Below are 14,289 nucleotides of genomic sequence, written 5' to 3'. Positions count from 1 at the left end.
GATGACCACAGCTTTGTAGCATATCCCGAAATCTGGAATTGTAGTACCTTGAAATTTGTTCCTTTTTTCGCAGGATTCTTTAGCTATTCGGGTCTTCTGTGGTTCCATACAAATTTTAGTATTGTGTCTAGTTTTGTGGAAAATACTGTTGGTATTTTGATAGGGATTGCATTGAATCTGTAGACAGCTTTGAGTAGTATGGACGTTTTGACAATATTAATTCTTCCAATCCACAGGCATGGACTATCTTCCCATTTGTTTGTGTCATCTTCAATTCCTTTCGTCACTCTTTTATAGTTTTCAGAGTATGGGCCTTTGATCTCCTTGGTAAAGCTTATTCTTTTGATGATACGTGAAGTGTTAAAGTCCCCTACTGTTATTGTATTACCATCACTTTCTCTATGTCTGTTAATATTTGCTTTATGTATTTAGGTGCTCCAGTGTTGGGTGCGTAGATATTTACAACTGTTATATCCTCTTTTTTTCTCTCTTTCTTTTTTTTTTTTTGTTGTTGTTTACTTATTTTTGAAACACAGAGACAGAGCCCGAGCAGGGGAGGAGCAGAGAGAGAGACACACACAGGATCTGAAGCAGGCTCCAGGCTCTGAGCTGTCAGCACAGAGCCCGACACGGGGCTCAAACTCACGAACCGTGAGATCATGACCTGAGCCGAAGTTGATGCTTAACCGACTGAGTCACCCAGGCGTCCCATGTTGTTTCCTCTTTTTGGACTGATCCCTTTATCATTATGTAAGGCCCTTCTTTGTCATAGTCTTTGTTTTAGAGTCTATTTTGTCTGATGTAAGTATTGCTACCCTGGCTTTTTTTTTTTTGCTTCCATTTGTATGGTGAATGTTTTTTCCATCCCTTCACTTTCAGACTGTAGGCATCTTTCATAGGAGCCTTTCATAGGAGGCATATAGATGGGTCTCTCTCTTTTTTTTTTGTAATCCATTCTGCCACTCCGTGTCTTTTGACTGGAACATTTAATACATTTATGCTTAATGATTGATAGGTATGTACTTCCTGCCATTTAAAAGATTTGTTTTCTGGTTGTTTTTGTAGTTCTTTGTTCCTTTTTTCAGCCCTTGCTCTCTTTCTTATGACGGACGAGTATAGTGTTTTGTTTGGCTTTCTTTCTCTTTATTTTTGTGTGTGTATCTGTCATAGGTTTTGGGTTTGTCATTTATCATGATGTTCATATACAACATCCTAAGTAAATAGTAGTCCGTATTGATTTGATGGTCATTTAAATTCAAACACATTCTAAAAGAAAAAAAAAAAAAAAACAGAAAAAGAAAACATCTTGAACCAGAACTGAACCAGGAAGTGTATTTTAGATGTTGTTTTCTGACATTGTGGCAATATATGCATCACACAAAATTTGAGTGTACCCTTCGGTGGCGTGAAATGCAGTCAAATTTTTGTGCAACCTTCACCACCGTTTCTCTCCAGAATATTTCCATCTTCCCAACCTGAAACTCTCAGTTTGGTATTAAACAATAGCAAGCCCAGAGGAGAGAGACAGTGTGCTCAGTTCGTCCTCTTGAATAGAACCAATCATTTTCTTATGACTCAAATGGTTTCAAAAACCTATGATTCTTCCCAGCTTACCTGCAGAGAGATCAACATTCTAGTGATGATACTTATGTGTTTCGTTCTCCGGGGCCAACAAAGATGTGTGGTCGGTTTTTCACAGTCTTCCCCCAGCCCACCAAAATACCCATTCTGCAATCCACCTACTTAGGGCTGTGCTCTATTTGTCCCAGAGCGATCGGCTACAGATTACTTTATGCCAAACAACCATTGAGAGATATTGTCTTGTAAGCAGAAATTACTTTAGAATGCTTCATTATGAATTAGGCTCAATAAAAGAACTAAATGCATTCTCCGTGTTCATTGTCAGCTCCATGAAGCCAGGCGTTTATGTTCTAACAACTGTATCTGTTTCTCATAACAGTACCCGAAAGCCTTTTGCTTCAATAATTTTTTTTTTTTAATTTAATGGCTGTAAGAATGAGCGAAGTACGCAAGCTTAAGGGCATGGAACTCTATGTAAATGTGGAGCTGGTAATGATGTTGATGATTTGATGGCAGCCATGATGAAAAAGCCAATTGATAAAGAAGATTATATACGTAGATATCTTCCGTCCAGGTTTTTTTTTCTTAATTTCACACCTGTAGATATTTCTCCTTCTTTTTGTATTGAGGTATCATTGACTCAGGTGTATGTTTCAGGTGTTCACCGTATTGATTTGCCGTTTGTATCCAGTGCAAAGTGATCAGCACGATAAATCTAGTGAACAGGTGTCATCACACAAAGTTACAAATTCTTTTTTCTTAGGATAAGAACTTTTGAGATCTTTTCTCTCGGAGAACTTGCAAGTATGCAATACAGTCGTATTCACTTCAGTCACCATGTTGGACATTACGCCCCCGGACTTATTTATCTTGTAACTAGAAGCTTTTACCTTTGACTCCCTTCATTCATTTCACCTGCACCCTCCAACTCTCCCCCCCCCCCCCCACAACCAATCTGTTCTCTGTACCCATGAGCTCAGTGTTTTCCTTTTAAAATGTTCTTACTTTGGGGTGCCTGGGTGGCTCAGTCGGTTAAACGTCCGACTTCGGCTCAGGTCATGATCTCGCGGTCTGTGAGTTCGAGCCCCGCGTCGGGCTCTGTGCTGACAGCTCAGAGCCTGGAGCCTGTTTCGGATTCTGTGTCTCCCTCTCTCTCTGACCCTCCCCCGTTCATGCTCTGTCTCTCTGTGTCTCAAACATAAGTAAATGTTTAAAAAAAATTAAAATAGGGGCGCCTGGGTGGCGCAGTCGGTTAAGCGTCCAACTTCAGCCGGGTCCCGATCTCGCGGTCCGTGAGTTCGAGCCCCGCGTCGGGCTCTGGGCTGATGGCTCAGAGCCTGGAGCCTGTTTCCGATTCTGTGTCTCCCTCTCTCTCTGCCCCCCCCCCCCCCCGTTCATGCTCTCTCTCTGTCCCAAAAATAAATAAACGTTGAAAAAAAAATTAAAATAAAATATTCCTACTTTTCAATTTTTGATGAACTTCAGAATATTAAATTCTATTTGCATACACTAAAAGCCCTCACATTAAGACTTTACTTGCACATCTACTTATGTTTGTTTTTTCAATTTATTTAGCAAATATTGATTGGGTTACTACCAACCCCCCCATGGACTGTTATAGAATTTGAGATACAGGAGTAAACAAAATAGACAAAAATCTCTGCCTTTGCAGGGCTTGCATTCTATCAAAGACTACATAAAATAAACATTAGACCTAATAACTCTAAAAGTATATAAGAAGGTGATCCTAATACACAAAAGAATTTATAGTGAATTTAAGAGAATTTGGGAATGCCGAGGGGGAGCATCAACATGAAATGGCAGGTTCAGGGGAAGCCTCGTTTAGGAGGTGAGATTTGAGCAAAGGTCTGGAGGGGTGCCTGCCTTAGCCGAGAGCACATCTGAGGGTCGAGTGCTAGTCCGAGGGCATAGGCAGAGCAATCGCTGAGAGACCAGCATAGCTCTTTGAGGAACAAGACGGGCCCGGGCGGCCGGAGCGGAGGCAGGGAGGCTGTTCCCCTCAAGGTGGTCTGTGTTGTGCTGTGATAAAGCAAAGTCACGGTGACTTAAACAGCAAAGTTTACTTGTCCTTAGTACGAGGCAGCCCGTGAAGGTCCCTCCGGGAGCTGTTTCCCAGTCGCTTGGGGACAAAACAGAGCAGACGTTTCAGGCCGCTGTGCATTCGTGATCATCACGGTAGTGGGGACCTGTTCCCTGGGTCCTAGAGCTTCTTCCTGGAAGAGACAGATGATATTTTTTCACATCTCTAAGACCAAATGGACTCACATGGTCACATCTTAATTTAAGGGGACAGGGAAATGCAATCCTAGCACATACACAGAAGGCACGAGATACAGAGACGTTTGATAAACAGCACTTCCAGGGACTGTGGTCCACTCGTATCGTCACCAGCCACTATTTTTTTCCTTCCTGCACACATGCAAAAACGCGCTCAACCCCCCTGAGATAGAGGCAGCTTCGGAGTGACTGCCTCTGCCGGCAGCCACTCCAAAGTGTAGGAACTCCGTGTGGCACGGACTCGTGTGTCTTAGACGCTCGTGATCTAGAGAAATAGCCAGCTGTAGACAGTGTGAGAAGGCGAGAGAGGACACTGGGTCAAGCGGGATAAGGGTTAAAACCCACTGTCACATTTGGGAAACTGGAGGCAATTTGGAACACGACGAAAACTGTTTCTGTACAGGGAGGGGGTCAAATGCCAGACTAGAGCGGGTTTAACCAAGAATGAGAGACATAGAGCTTCTTTCTGAGAAATGTATCTGAGAAGAGGCATCATTTCAAATTATATAAAAATGAACCTGGTGGGGAGAAGGGTTGGCAAAGTTTTTTTTTGTTTGTTTGTTTTTTTTACTTTTTTTTTTCAACGTTTATTTATTTTTGGGACAGAGAGAGACAGAGCATGAACGGGGGAGGGGCAGAGAGAGAGGGAGACACAGAATCGGAAACAGGCTCCAGGCTCTGAGCCATCAGCCCAGAGCCCGACACGGGGCTCGAACTCACGGACCGCGAGATCGTGACCTGGCTGAAGTCGGACGCTTAACCGACTGCGCCACCCAGGCACCCCTTTGTTTTTTTTTTTTTTAAGATGTCAGAATTCATGGTATATTTGTGTCCTCCTGGGAATGAGGTCGTAAAACGTGAGCGCCTGATAACACGGAAGGATGGGCACATTTCTAGAGACGAGGCAGAATGGAACAGAGCGGGGTAACAGAGGGGCTGGCTCTGCTCTGAGGCAGAGGTTCATCTGTGAAAACGGGCAGGAGGGCAGCGGGGACGTCAGGGGCGCGACGTGGGCAGGTGGCAGAGGCCGTCGCTGAAGAGGAGTCTGGAAAGTTCTCCGTTTGCCTCTCTTCTTGGGCAGACTCGTTGCACCGCTCCTGCGCTGACCATGACGGTGGGCCGGCAGGTGCCGGTGGCTTAAGGAGCTGGACGACGTGCCCCTGGGAAGGTGCAGGGCTGAGGAAGCATGGGAAGCCCTGGGGTTTGCGTGAGGTCTGTGGCTGCGGCTGGGAAACGAAATCGTTTTCTGCGGTCCTGCTCGGCTGCCTTAGGAGCGTATGTGGTTGATAGAGACTTGAACTTCACCAAAGTTGTGATAGTGCAAATTTGGGCGAAGGAGGAAAGCGGATAGGAAGGAAGAGAAACATGGTAGACCCAATGGGTTGGAGGGGTTGAAGGGTAGTTAGAGTCAGATTTCAAGACGAAGTCAGCTGGAAAAATAAGAGGAGGTGTTTGTGAGAGAGAGTTTGAAACTGAGACGACAGAGAGCATTCAGTTGGTCGGAATGGAATTTCAAGCAGCCTTTGTCTCACCGTTTGCGTGCAGTAAATAATCCTGTCAGTTTATCGTCTTCAATATCTCCATATTTCTCGAATTTGTTTTTACTTCCTACTTCTATCACTCACCTGTATTACCACAACAGTTTCTTAATTTTTCTCTTGGCTTCTAACCTTGTTCCCCTCAAATTTATTCCCATAGCAGTGGGAATGCTCGTACTAAAACATGTTTGTTAATGGCATACTTTATTTTGTTAAGGTTTTATCTCTATCTATCTATCTACCTATCTGTCTAGTTTAAAGTTTATTTATTTACTTTTGAGACAGAGAGCATTGATGTGAGCAGGGAAGGCACAGAGAGAGAGGGAGAGAGAATCCCAGGCAGGCTCCGTGCCGTCAGCGCAGAGCCCGATGTGGGGCTCGATCCCATGAACCGTGAGATCATGACTTGAGCTGAAACCAAGAGTCTGACTCTTAACCAACTGAGCCATCCAGGTGCCCCTATTTATTTATTTTTAAGTGTCTTTTTTTGAAAGTGTTTATTTAAATTCCAGTTAGTCAACATACAGTGTAATGTTAGTTTCAGGTGTACAACACAGTGATTCAGTGATTCCATACATCACCCTGTGCTCATCACCACCTACTGAACCAATACCCCTCCCTTCCCCTCTGGTGACCACCGGTTTGTTCTCTATAGTTAAGAGTCTATTTCTTGGTTTGCCCTCTTTTTTTTTCCCTATGCTCATTTGTTTCATTTTTTAAATTCCACATATGAGTGAAATCATATGGTATTTGTCTTTGACTGATACATTTCGCTTAGCGTAATACTCTCTAGATCCATCCATATTGTTGCAAATGGCAAGATTTCGTTCTTTGTATGGCCGAGTAATATTCCATTGTATATATATGTATATATACACACCATGTTTCCTTTATATATTAATGGCATCCTTTAGTTGAAACTGTGGCACTGTCTCACTCCTGCCCCAAACCCTCATGGCCATTATTGCAAAGCTTAAACTGTTAACGTGGCTTAGAATTCCCTGCGTGGTCACTTCAATCACTGCAAAACTTTCTTTACTTTCATTTAATGTAATGTGAGATTCATCCATTTTGATTCATTGTCTGTACTGCAATGTATTCCTTTGTATAAATGGTCCACAATGTATTAATCTCCAACTGACATCGATTTAGGTGCTTTCCAATTTTCTGCTACTACAAATAAAGCTGTTATCAACATAGTTGTTTCTATCTCTTGGGCATATGTGCAAGTTTTTCTATAGGTATGGAATTTCCGGGACGTTGTTATATACGAATCTTCAATTTTACTATATAATCACCTGGTTCCACTTATTATTTTTATTATTTAACTACACGTACATAGTTGTCAGTAAACTGAGAAATAGTTACTTACGGTAAATGGAGATGCATGAAGAAGACATAAGATAGAGATGTCACTATTTTGAATCTACTGTATTGAAAATTACCTGCGCTGGGGCGCCTGGGTGGCGCAGTCGGTTAAGCGTCCGACTTCAGCCAGGTCACGATCTTGCGGTCCGTGAGTTCGAGCCCCGCGTCGGGCTCTGGGCTGATGGCTCAGAGCCTGGAGCCTGTTTCCGATTCTGTGTCTCCCTCTCTCTCTGCCCCTCCCCCGTTCATGCTCTGCTCTCTCTGTCCCAAAAACAAATAAACGTTGAAAAAAAAAAAAATTAAAAAAAAAAAAAAAGAAAATTACCTGCGCTTTTTTTGTTGTTGCAAAATGTTCCTTGGAAAAGCAGCAAGCCTTCAACATGTCATATTTACTATCACTTTATAGATTAACTGATATATACTTACTGATATATACTTACTGATATACTTACTGATATACTAACTGATATATACTTGATATATTATTTATTGGGTTACTAGTATGTGCTAACACTTGGTAGGCATTGGGAATGCAGCAGCGAATACAATACCTAAAAGGAGGAGAAATACAGAGTGGGGAAAATAACGAATTATTATTGCATTCTCAATAGAATCAATAAACCAATGTTTGCCTTTTTTCAATGTTTTGAATACAATAGTAATTTTGACACAATGTTGTAACTTCCTCATTCGTATCTTCCTCTGGATTGAGAGATCCTTAAGGGCAGATGCATGAAATTTATTTACATACCACGAATCTTTCACAATGTCTGCAAGTGTGTTTGATAAGTAAAAGCTTATTGCGTTCCCAGAGTAATTCTGCATTGGAAGTTTTTATGGGAAGTTTTTATGGGAATTATTGCCGAGGAGAACGTATAGAACAATAACAAAAAAGTCGCTGATAGAGAATGGCTCTCCTAGAGACCCCCCCCCCCCCCAATTCCCTGCTCAGCAAAATGCCATCCACAAGTGACAACATGCTTGTGCCAGTTACGCTGGAAGAGTGGAGATTTGGTGTTTTGTTTGAAAGTTCAGGTGTGAATAACATTGTTGAGCAGATCTCCAGGGTTCCGGAGGAGCGACTGCAGAGCTGAGGGAACCCCACAGGGAACCCCACAGGGAACCCCACAACTCTCACTGCAGAGCTGAGGGAGCCCCACGGTGACAGGGGCTGACATGAGTTCATGAGTTCACTCTCTGCAGCCGTCAGTTCTTAATTGAATGTTTCTCCGCCAAGGCAGACAACCCTCGAGACTGCTCCGCGTCGTGAGTTATAATGAAACTCATTGGAAACTTTTTAATAGCCACGGCAATCAGTGGTACTCTCCCAGATCCCTGTGGACGCAGAGGAGCCAAGGTCGTTGTCACCAGAGCCCTCGTCTAAGCTGCCTTGTAATGAGCTCTCCAGGGTCTTGTACTTCCTTCCAACTTTTATAAAAAACTGCAGAAGTTGAAAATTGCCCTCCCGCCTGTTCTAGTTTTAAATGTTGCTCATTGACCTCATCATCCAGAATCCCTTAAGATTCTCCAGAGGGAATCCCATGAGGAAATGGAGCCAGATTTCAATTTTACCAGCAAGCAGAAATGGCCTAGGAAAAACTGCTGCTTTTTGCAACAGATCCGAACATTTCTCATTCTCTGGGTTTTTTTCAGCCTATAACTTCATCTTTCTCTGTCATCTCCTTTAGACCACAACTTGCAGGGTGAATAAGTCACGTGTCTGGTGAAATAATAGGCGGTTATATTTTCTTTTCACTTAAAAGACGAGAAAAATAGAAAAAAAATAAACCCCAAAGACTCAAAACCTTGCATTTGCTTCTTAGTTATGTAGACTCATTCGTTTTATGTTCACGCTGTAAAGCATTTAAAGGTGGAAAACAAGGTATTATTATCTCTCGTTTCTTCTATACGAATTCTTCCATACGTATTCACACCACCATCTTGAAAAAAAGGAAGAAAATCGAGCCAATTTGTTTTCTTTTTGAAACTAGTAGTTTGTACAAAAATACTTCTGGTCGCACCATGTTTCCAGATTCCATCTGAGCCCAGAGAATCAGAGTGAGGTTTAATTGAGAGGGATCAGGCACATAGTTAGTGGAAACCGCTCATTTCATCACCTGAGCTATGACTTGGTCTCGGTGCTACAAGTCAAAATTTTTCCTGCTGTGATTTTGAGAAGTACTTGTTTTCTCTACTTAAATGTCAATCTGTGAACCAGGCAAAATAATTTATTTCCTACCAAATTCCTGGGTGGTGTGAGGAAATAATGAATGTAATTATACACCTACGTCAACGTGGGTCAGAAGCCCAAGCATCTGGAGAGCTCTGGGGCAGTGTGATCCTGTGTCCCAGACATGGAGGCACGGGCTGGGCGCCTGGGGGGGCTCAGTCGGGTGGGCTTCTGACTTCTGCTCAGGTCACGATCTCACGGTTGGTGGGTTCAAGCCCTGCATCAGGCTCTGTGCTGTCATCACAGGGCCCGCGTGGGATCCTCTGTCTCCCTCTCTCTCCGCCCCTTCCCCGCTTGCCCATGCACATGCATGCACACTCTCTCTGTCAAAAATAAACATTTTTAAAAAAAGCTGGACCATGGGCTCTATAGAATCCGCACGCAGCCACTCGCAGTGATGTTCGTGCCTTGGCGATGAGATGCAAAGATCTGCGCTCTTTGTGAGCTAGAGATTGTGCTGGGGTCAAACTTAAATGTTAAACTCAAAGCAAATTATTTGTATTCCCTTCCAAAGTTTTATTTCTGTTAAATGTTTCAAGCAACATAATCATGGATATATATTACATTTTTATATGGTTATACGTTAAATTTTTTTTTAATTTAGAAAAATGGAAACAAAATCTTTCTCCTCCAAACACCCATTATCTTTGCATATTTATGTAAACATGGAAAATAAAAATTATATTTAATTTTATTAATTTTAACATGTTTTAAAATAGAAATTACACTTAATATAATTTTAATATGTATGATATACTTAATAGATATATTTAATATATAACATACTTAAAATATGCTTTCTATATTTCATTTTTGTTTCCATATCAATTTCATATCAATTTTTTTCGTTTAATTTTTTAAATGTTTTATTTATTTTTGAGAGAGACAGAGTCAGAATGCGAGCAGGGAGGGCGCAGAGAGAGAGGGAGGCACAGAATCCGAAGCAGGCTCCAGGCTCTGAGCTGTCAGCACACAGCCTGACGTGGGGCTCGAACCCACGAGCTGTGAGATCATGACCTGAGCCAAAATCGGCTGCTTAACCGGCTGAGCCACCCAGGTGCTCCTCAATTCTTTACAAACACCAATATCAATACACATTACATTGTTTGTGCTTTTTATGTTATTTATCTTACAACTGTGTAAACATTTATTATTCAGTTAAGGGACATTTAGTCTGTTTCCTTTTTTAGCCACAATGTAACTGTGATATCCATATAGGTATATAGATATAAAGATACACATATATCTTTACACACCTATGGAAGCAATCCTAATAATAAATTCAAGGAATTGGAATTAGTGGGTCAAAGATTTGTGCATTTGCCAAATTTAAATTTGGTAAAACCATCCTCCAAAATTGTAAACCTGATTGACATTCCCACAGGCAGTGTATGAGTGCCATTCTGTCATATCCTCACGGATTGGATATTACCAAACTGAAAAGATCGCAGTGTTTTAATTTGTATTTATTTAATTATAAATAATTATAAATCATAAATGAGGCTGAAAAAGTTTTATGTATTTTGGGATCTTATGAATTACTATTTCACTACATTTCATCTTGTTATCCACTGCCCGTTTGTTTGATTATAATGTAGAGAACACCAATCGATCAAATTCCCAAGTATTTGCTTTATGTTTACTATATTCTAGAAACTTCGCCAACCTAAGTGAAAATAAAAGTTAAAAATCAAGTTACAAAGAGAAACTTTATTTACTCTTTTGCATTCCCCTTTTGAAAATTATATTAAAATGGAAAGACATTTGACTTTAAGATTGTTTCCTTAGAAAACAGACTGAATCTCACTTCAAGGACAAAGAGGTGCTTGGAAGATGTTCCTATTTGTGCTATATTGCCAAACTTGAACTTTTTTGTCCCGCCAAACACCAGAAATAGTTAACCGGCCCCCACCCCCGCCACACACATCAAAATTTGAGACTATGGCCCCAGATAGAAACCAAGAATCTAAGAGTGCCGATGCCCAATCATCTTGGTGTTATTCCAAGATTTCCCCTAAGAATTTGCACCTCTAGTTTCTTCTGTAGCCCTGCTAATTACCCAAAGGAGTACACAGTCCCTGCCAGCTCAACAAGGAAACATGCTGTCAACCTCTAGGTACCGTTTTGATGCTAAGAAATTAGTCCTCCATTTATTCTATGTGCGTCTATAAGAGCTTCCACGCCTGCACTGGTTACCTTCTGGGGTCAGCAGGAAGTCTTTGCCTCACCTTGGGGTTTGGCTTGACGGCTCCTAGAAGGCTCCTGAAGGCTGGCTATTCGGCCCAAATGGCAGGCAGACAGGGGAGGAACAGCTAACCCTATTTTCCATGACAGTTGCCTTTTTTCTCTATAATTTAACTGCCCTACAGCAATTACTCTATTTTACTTTTCCTCTGAGGTAGCAACACACCATTACTCTATCATGTTAGTCAAATTATTAGAGAAATCACACAGCTTTGACAACTCTTATCTTCAGGAAGAAACTAGAATCTAATGCACGCAAGTCAGCTCAGGGCTTGTATGTCGTACCCTTTCTGGACAAGCTGAGATCTCTGTAACTGCTTCTATGTGATTTCTGGTGCATTAGTCTCACATCACCCTACCGTCATTTTCTACTTACGTTAACTGCACAATCTCCCACAAAATCCCAGGTAACAAATCCCAACGTGAGGAAAAAACATTACTATGTGTTATCCCGAAATCCTTTGGGAAAGTTGAAGTCAGGTAAGCCTAAATGATTAGAGAAAATCAAGAAAACTTTCTTTCTTTCACTTTGGTATATTATATTTTGCTGTGGAAAATAAATTTACTGTAAGAACTTTGAAGCTGAGAAGTTATCAGCAAAGATACGGTTTTCTAATTTGAAAATTAAAATATTTGTGACAACTTGTGTTCTACTCTGCCTTCATTTGTCCCACCTTGCTAGTTGAATATATTATCATAATCGAAGCAGCCCTTGATCCTCTAGATCACACAGCAGAGTAGATATTTTATAATGTCCATTTAATAATTGTAGTCATTATTTTGGCTTCAGTTCTCACAGAATCAACATGACAGACGGTCTGAGGTACTTTTCCTTCTGCACCTGCTTTTCTGCTGTTGTCACACGTTTCTCCCTTTCTTTGTTAGGGTCGTTATTATCCTGGCATCCTCGATTCCAATCAGACACCTGTCTTTTTATGAAGCCAGCTCTCTTTATTCTTTTGAGCCTTATGAGGGTCAATCTTTTTCCATCTACTTTTTAAATCACTCTCTTTACCACAGTCTCTTTCCTTCTCTCTCCCTTCATCCCTATGGCCATGCACCTCTCTTCCACAAGCTAATTATGCTGTTTCAATGTTTCTGAAAGACGACCCGAAGACCAATGTGCCCAAAGTTGCCATTTTATTAGTGGACGTGATATCTCCCTTGATCCTCGCAATTCTACACTACAGAAGTCTTTTTCTTTCAGAGAAACGAATGAAAGAGATTTGACTTGACAGCATTTCACAGGAATCAGTAGATATTTGGCAGATTCAATTATAACCTAAATAAAAAGGTGACATTGACCCCATGAAGTAATTGTATGCTTATTCCCTCTTAATAAGGATCTAATCTCCAGGTCATGTTAGTTTCTCTTTACCTTGTGTTTTTCCAATCACATCTTGGATACTGAACTCAGCCCTGGCTGTCACATTTCCGGAAGGTCATTGCCAACATTGAGGGCACGTGGAAGATGGTTGCAAGGTGATAATAGACTTGATAACCTTGTTATAGGGAGAATCGTTAAGGGAAATTGAATGTCTTGACCTAAAGAAAATTTAGTTTAGTTCAAAACATTTAAATGGCTGTCATATGAAGAGAGATTAGATATGAAGTATATTCAATGAAGTTGAAATTCTTTTTCTCATGAATTAGGAAGAAAATTCCTCCTTAATAAACGGATGATGATTAGAAGCTGGAATTTTCCAACAATGAAATAATTTGCATTACGTGTTTGAACAAATGATGAATGGCTTGTATAGTTGGGCAGAAGCTCTTCTGATATTGGACTTGGTGGCTTATCTGTTCCTTAAAGGTCCCGACATTCAGGGGCTTTAGAAAATATCGATTCGGTGTTTGTTTTATTCTTACAGGTATACAGATGATGTGAAAGGAAGACCATGGAAAAATCCAATGACAGCTCAGAGTATGGTTTTATCTTAGTGGGCTTCTCTGATCGTCCGAGGCTGGAGCTGGTACTCTTCATGGTCAATTTCACTCTGTATTCAGTGGCTGTGCTGGGAAACTCAACCATAATCCTTGTGTGTATTTTAGACCCTCGCCTTCATACCCCAATGTACTTCTTTCTGGCCAATCTCTCCTTTCTAGATCTCTGCTTCAGTACGAGCTGTATCCCGCAGATGCTGGTGAATCTCTGGGGCCCTGACAAGACCATCAGCTACGCTAGCTGTGCGGTCCAGCTCTTCTCCTTCCTCTGTGTGGGGAGCGTGGAGTGCATCCTCCTGGCCGTGATGGCCTATGACCGCTTCGCCGCGGTCTGCAGGCCTCTGCACTACCTGGTCATCGTGCACCCCCAGCTGTGTTTGCGACTGGTGGCCGTGGCCTGGGGGAGTGGGCTGGTCAACGCCGTCGTCATGTCCCCGCTCGCCATGACTCTGTCCAGATGTGGCCGGCGCAGGGTCAACCACTTCCTCTGTGAAATGCCAGCGCTGATCAAGATGGCTTGTGTGGACGCCCGCGCGGTGGAAATGCTGGCCTTCACCTTCGCCATCGTCATCGTCCTCCTGCCCCTCGCTCTCATTCTCGTGTCCTACGGCCACATCGCGGCAGCCGTGCTGAAGATCCAGTCGGCCGCTGGGCGCCGCAAGGCATTCAACACCTGCAGCTCCCACCTGACCGTGGTCTCTCTGTTCTACGGGAGCATCATCTACATGTACATGCAGCCCGGGAACAGCGCTTCCCAAGACCAGGGCAAGTTTCTCACCCTCTTCTACAACCTGGTCACCCCCATGCTGAACCCACTCATATACACCTTAAGGAACAAGGAGGTAAAAGGAGCGCTGAAAAGGGTCTTGGGGAGGCAACCATGAGCAGGAGCGACCATGGGCTGAGTTATGGAGCCGTAGGTGAAACATTTCTTTCCAAACACTGCCATTTACTTTGTGCTTGCGATCGATTCAGCCCGTGCATCACACACTTGGATTTTTAAAAATATGGGTAAATACTGGGGTGCCTGGGTGGCTCAGGCGGTTGAGCGCCCGACTTCAGCTCAGGTCATGATCTCACACTCCA

The 14,289-nt window shown here is 42.3% G+C and overlaps 1 protein-coding gene across 1 annotated transcript; it reads left to right on the top strand.

Moving 5' to 3' along the window:
- Positions 1-13,157: 13,157 nt before the first annotated feature.
- On the top strand, positions 13,158-14,087 carry LOC123609391 (putative olfactory receptor 2W6). Its single transcript, XM_045500404.1, has one exon. The coding sequence runs from the start codon at positions 13,158-13,160 to the stop codon at positions 14,085-14,087; it is 930 nt and encodes a 309-aa protein (XP_045356360.1).
- The last annotated feature ends 202 nt before the right edge of the window (positions 14,088-14,289 follow it).

The sequence above is a fragment of the Leopardus geoffroyi genome, chromosome B2 (genome assembly GCF_018350155.1).
Source record: "Leopardus geoffroyi isolate Oge1 chromosome B2, O.geoffroyi_Oge1_pat1.0, whole genome shotgun sequence".
In the NCBI taxonomy this organism is placed as follows: domain Eukaryota; kingdom Metazoa; phylum Chordata; class Mammalia; order Carnivora; family Felidae; genus Leopardus; species Leopardus geoffroyi.
This window is presented reverse-complemented; position numbering and strand designations above follow the sequence as displayed.

Excerpts from the sequence above, each read along its gene's own strand:
- LOC123609391 (XM_045500404.1), top strand. The coding sequence starts at position 13,158 with ATGGAAAAATCCAATGACAGCTCAGAGTATGGTTTTATCTTAGTGGGC.